Source organism: Antrostomus carolinensis, unplaced genomic scaffold (genome assembly GCF_000700745.2).
Source record: "Antrostomus carolinensis isolate BGI_N321 unplaced genomic scaffold, ASM70074v2 scaffold4540, whole genome shotgun sequence".
In the NCBI taxonomy this organism is placed as follows: Eukaryota; Metazoa; Chordata; class Aves; order Caprimulgiformes; family Caprimulgidae; genus Antrostomus; species Antrostomus carolinensis.
This window is the reverse complement of record NW_010287781.1, coordinates 59,614-65,366: the sequence shown is the minus strand read 5'-3', so window position 1 is coordinate 65,366 and position 5,753 is coordinate 59,614. Positions and strand designations below refer to the sequence as shown.

The 5,753-nt window shown below is 48.1% G+C and overlaps 1 protein-coding gene across 1 annotated transcript in view; it reads left to right on the top strand.

The window, feature by feature from the left end:
• The window catches only part of REXO2 (RNA exonuclease 2), a gene marked incomplete at its 5' end in the record, with an annotated part of 4,297 nt that extends 1,725 nt beyond the window's left edge, over positions 1-2,572 (top strand). Inside the window, 4 exons of the mRNA XM_010164153.1 lie at positions 703-814; positions 1,262-1,370; positions 1,580-1,633; positions 2,146-2,572. Coding sequence (XP_010162455.1) covers positions 703-814; positions 1,262-1,370; positions 1,580-1,633; positions 2,146-2,275 — 405 coding nt within the window. The remainder of the gene's footprint in view (positions 1-702; positions 815-1,261; positions 1,371-1,579; positions 1,634-2,145) is intronic.
• Positions 2,573-5,753: the final 3,181 nt, after the last annotated feature.

The window sequence follows — 5,753 nt, the reverse complement described above, 5'->3', positions numbered from 1 at the left end:
GTTTTTAACGGACTAAGAAAAGAGAAGCAATTAGAATACAGATGAAAATGCAGCCACATAATGAATTTTTTAACCACCACTCCGATCTGTCGAGTAGATTTTTGCGGCGCAGTCGTGGAAATATACAGCGTAGCCAGATGGAAATAAATCACTGAGAACACTTGGAGCAGATTTGACATTTAACTATTGAAAAAAAAACCAACAAAACACAAAGAAAGAAGGAACTTTTCTGATTTATAGAAATCTCGACAAACACTTAAGTCAGGATCCTGATTATTTCTGTTTATTTATCACTGCTGCTCCGTGCCGGGGAGGCGGATGCCTCTCGTTAAGCAGAGAGAAATACAATGCTCCCCTCCATCACGTTCACACCGGTGCGTACACGAGGCTTGTGCAGTGCCTGGGGAATTGGGAAGAAGCCCTGGGAAGTGCAGCAACCAGGGAAAAAAAGTCCAGAGCACAGGAAGGTTGGTGTTGTTGGCACTGTTGGTGCTGATTTTTGCTTCCTGAGCAGCGCCCTGCGCGTCAGCTGGGCCCGTCCGCAGAGGTGCGGGGAGGGAAGGAAGGCGCAGGGCCGTCCAGCTGCTGCTCCTGGGCACAAACAGCACCTCGGGGTTGTCCCTTCTGCTTCTGGGTGTTCCTGGGAATATCTTTCCTGGCAGAGTATCTCTGATTTATGACGGATGGCTCTTTTTTTTGCAGTCTGGCCTGACTAAGGCAGTGAAGGAGAGCAAGATCTCACTGCAGCAGGCAGAGTATGAGTTTCTGTCCTTCGTACGGCAGCAGACGCCCCCGGGTCTCTGTCCTCTGGCAGGTAAAGTCCTTTTTGTTCATAATGAGAGTGTCACAGAATCACAGAATGGTTTGGATTGGAAGGGACCTTAAAGATCATCCAGTTCCAACCACCCTGCCATCAGCAGGGACACCTTCCACTCAATCAGGTCCCTCCCACAGCTCCCAGCAGAAAACCCGATGCTTGCGTAGCGCTTCGATACGTGTCTGTGCGCCAGACACCGTACGAGGAGTAACTGAAGAATTAATGGAGGGATTACACGTTTAAACCGCCTGTGATCCTGGAGTGAAAATCTGACAAACCTTTACAATCATATTTACTAGAAAATGAGATCAACGAGCTGCTTGCAAATAGCTTTCCATACCCTGTGATCTTTCCCCAGCTCGTTTAGCCAGCTCCTCGTTTCCATGTCGTTCGTGGTGGTTTTGTGATGTCTTTGAAGAAACATCTTGTTTTCTGTCTTTGTAGGGAACTCTGTTCACGCAGATAAGAAATTTCTTGACAAATACATGCCGCAGTTCATGAGGCATCTTCATTACAGGATCATTGATGTGAGCACCGTCAAAGAACTTTGCAGGTAAATGTTTCCCCAATGAAGTAGTCGTAGGAAAGATAATCTGGGGAAGGCTGTTGAGCGGTGCTAACGCACGCTCTTCTGAAACAAGGTGAGAGGCTGCTGGGAGACGCCTAAATTCTTCACCAACCCCCAAATTCTTTCACTGATTGAAACAAACCAGTTTGAGTCCCAGTTTCCTTTCCTAAGTGGCACTTGTTTTCCGCTCGCAGACGCTGGTATCCAGAAGAATACGAGTTTGCACCAAAGAAGGCGGCTTCGCACAGGTGAGGTTTCTGCTGTTTCTGTTCTGGTGAGGTTTTGGAAGGAAAGATTCTGCGCGGTATTAACGCGCGTTTCTAGAAAGTCACATTTTCTAAGACTGCAGGTTCTGAAGGGAGGAGACGGTGGGTCCCGTGGGGCCCACAGGCCTTGGCTACAGCTCACGTAGAAAACAGGTGAGTGGCCAAAGTGGGAGCTGACAATTGGCCTCCAGAGCCCTGTCTCCATCGTCTCAGATTGAATTACTTGTAATAGTTGGAGCTGAGGAACCTGTTGGCTTTCAGGAGCTTATGTCCCGCGGTGACATGAAGCAATAAGCTGTGTGTTACTCGCTGGCATGCAGTGCTGGTGGAATGTTATTGCTTTCCCCATAGCCCAGACGAGCGAAGGCTGTTCTCGTTTCCCTGCGTGTCAGAGGTGGATTTCTCACAGCCGAGCATCTCTCAGAAGCGTTGGGATCCAGATGTAGCTGAAGATGGGCTCAGGCGTTTTGAAACCCTCCTTAATTCTCTTTCAGAGCGCTTGATGACATCAGGGAAAGCATCAAAGAGCTTCAGTTCTACAGAGATAACATCTTCAAGAGGAAAACGGATGAAAAGAAAAGGAAACTAATAGAGAACGGAGAGAGCGATAAAACTGCCAGCTGATTGCTCATCTCACCGTGCCATCCTGTAGCGCATCCTCCACGTGGCTCCTGGTTCTGTTCTGTTTGCCAGTCTCCCGAGAAGCCGCACACTTCCCTTACCTTGTTTCTCAACCGCTGTTAAAACGCAGATGGAAGCCCGAGTAACCGCTTCTTTTCTGCCCGAGCGAGGAATCGACACGTTCGAGCCTCGGCAGCTCCTTTGTTTGTACCTGACTAGGTGAATCGCAGTTTGATACTCCTCTTCAGTCTGGTTTTAGATGCGGTCTTTCACTACACAATAAAACAGTTCTGTTGAAGACGGTGTGTTGGTACAGCCTGTCTTTTGTGCTCGCCGTGAGCTGTTGGGTGAACCAGCCTCTCGTGGGCTTGTGAAAGGAAATGCTCTGGCAAATTCATTTTGTTATATCATAGAATCATAAGAATGGCTTGGGTTGGAAAGGACCTTAAAGATCATCCAGTTCCAACCTCCAGATGTTCGTGGGCATTTAACAGCAAAATCCTTTTGTGCCACAGCTCGGTTGAGAGATGGGCTACAGCTGGAGAGTGTCCAACCTGAGGTGCTTCCCATTTTCACAACGTGCTGGTGAGAATAGGAAACACGGAAAGCTGCTGCTGTGACCTGAACTGCCCCGTGGGTCAGGGTTACAAGGTTTTACCACTTTTTAGATGTGCAGTCCGGGAAGAGGGAATTATAGAAGGAATGTATATTGGGAGAGGGGCCCAAACTTTCCTCTGTGAGAAGCTCCCTCTGTTCAACGCTGTTCAGAACACTGGGGTCAAACCAAAAGCATTCTTAAAACGTTGAGTTTAATTACAGCAACCGTGACCTAACTCAGCAGTTAACAGCTCTGTGCAAATCACATCACAGGGTAGGTAAGTGCAGGTAGAGCCGGAACAACCCCGGTGAGATCCCAGATATCAATGGCACAAGCATTAAGACTGGAAAAATTAAGTGTACTACTGATTACTGGACAAAACCATGCTGGTAATCGAGTGGCTCCGTCCCTGGGCATCCCCGGTGTTTGCTGCACTGGTAATTACTTCAGCGCAGCAGCTTGTAATGAGAAGGTGCTGCAGAGTTTTACAGACACGACACTCGTGTCTCATGGAAATGTCAGTGGGGAAGGGTCTGAAGCGCTGGGCCAGGGCTGCAGCGGTGGCTGGAGCTGTCCCCTGCCAGCTCAGACCCCCGTTCATGGTCTGGAACTGCAGAAATGCGGCAGCTGAATCCAGAGGGGACTCGGGAATGCAAGGGAGGATTCAGGGAACCCTCCCTGCGTTGCTTTTCCTTTTCCAGGTCTCGGCAGCACCCGACCGGGATAGGAACAGATGCCACAAGAGGGAGATGCCGGAGCGTTTGCTGCAAAAATTACCTGGGCACAAGGCGGTGGGACAGACCAGCCGGGAACGGCCGTGGCCTTTCCACAGGGTGTTACCCTCCTACACCAGCATTTCCTCCTTTGTCCCCTTTCCAATTCCATTTGTGGTGTCTGACATTTCCACTGCTCCCTCGGCAGCGTGAATGAAGAGGGTGGAAGCTCTCTAAACATGCACGAGCTTTCCTCGAGGTGCGCGAGGAGTCTCGTCAATTTAATGGGACCATTTACGTGCTCATTGTGCATTTGGTGCTTTAGGGCAGAGCCCGTGTGTCCTAAAAACTTCTGCTTGACCACATTAAAAAAAAACCAACAATTCACCTGTTCTACATGAATTCATCAGAATTCACTGCAGGGGTTTTGCTGTGAGGTAACCGATCGCCACGTGTGGTATTTATTCCGCATGGAAAATGACGACACAAGCGCTTTCAGCTCAGTTCTCACATGGAAAATTCACTCCCGTGCGAGGTGGTTGTCATCCAAGCACATCCCTCAAACATGTCAGCCAAGAGCTACCCGCCCATAAACCGAGCAGGCATAAAAGAGCACATGGGGTGCGCGTCTCCCTGGCTCTTTTTTATAACGGGTATTAATAATAACGACCATGCGAGGCTGCTCAATCACTCTGATTATTGGAACACCTGCTCTTCTAACCGTGGGGACGACTGTTATTGGAGAGAGGTTGTTAAAATGGTTAATGGTGCAAATAAATGAGTCTTTCAAACCTCTCTCTCTCTCCTTTGTCACCGATTCCTGGGCAATTTAAATGTGCTTTGCTCTGTGCCCGCCGGGACGGGGCTGGATCAGACCCGAGGACGCGCGGTTCCCTGTCACCCCAGCAGATAAACCTGCCTGGATCCACGCGCCCCCAGAACCCGCTTTACCTTTGATCCCCGTTTTCTTCATTTCCCCCCTTCCTTTGACAACTTTCTGACCCACTTCTCCTCCTTTTCATATTTTATTCCTTTTTAAGAGGCTCTTATTTCTCTCGCAATACTTTTTTATTTTTTTAAGGAAAACATGCCATCTGTGTTTATGCATTTTTCAATATTGTTTATTCTTGCTTCTCAAGTAACTGTGCCGCACGCAGGATTTTTATCTCATTTCCCCCATATTATGCAATAACTCGCCTGTTTTGATGCGCTGGCATCCTTTGAGGTTCCGATTTAGTACCAATTTGTCACGCGCCCTGGAAAAGCCCAGATAAACCCCCACCAAAGCCTTATTTTTGTGCTGGGAAAGAAGCTGCGGCGGGGAAAGGGCGCGGGGTCCGTACACGAGTTATTTCTGACGCTCGGAAAGCTCGATCAATATTGTGCTTACAAGTTTTTGAGTAGCAAAAGAACAGAAATGTTCATTATTGGTTCGTTAAATGCTGAAACTGCCGCCCCATCATCATTCCAGCCCATCTGCGGCCTCTGGGATGTCAGTAACTGTGTATTTTTGGATGCAGTAGTTAAAAAAAAATTACTTAAAGGCAAATATAGAGTGTGCCTGGGTTTTTCAATTTAATTTAATAAATTATCTCGGCTCCAGTAATTATTTATTTGAAATAGGAATTTGCTGAGAGGCCTCAAGTCCTTTTAATACTACATTAATAATGTAACCAGGGATTACTGACACAATTCTAAAGCAAGTTACAAAGCCACATCACTTATTCCAGCCAGGTTTTACAGCCGTTCTCACCCTGAATGTGCAATTGCTCCGGTTGGAAACACCCACCCTCGGCAGCACCAAAAAGTGCAGCAGAAATGTTATCTCAGAGTTAAAGCAAAGAAAACAACCCTGGTGCCCCCAAAACTGGCAGCAGAGCGAGCACAGGGCCCTTCCTGAATCGAATCCACCTCCTGGGACACAAAGGCATATCCAGATAATTAATGATGAACTAAGACCTGTTGGCTGCATGAGGAGAATTTGGTTCCCAGTTTGTTGTTTGGAACAAGGGTCCCTGCAGCTCCCGGCACCGTCGGGCTGGAGGCTTTTCCATGTGGAAGCTCCTTTCCAGTCACGAGGCTGTACATTGTAATATCTCATATGTACATGAGATGTTACCACCTTTTCTCTGCCCTCCCCTGGGCTCCTCTCTCTATTCGTCCATCCACG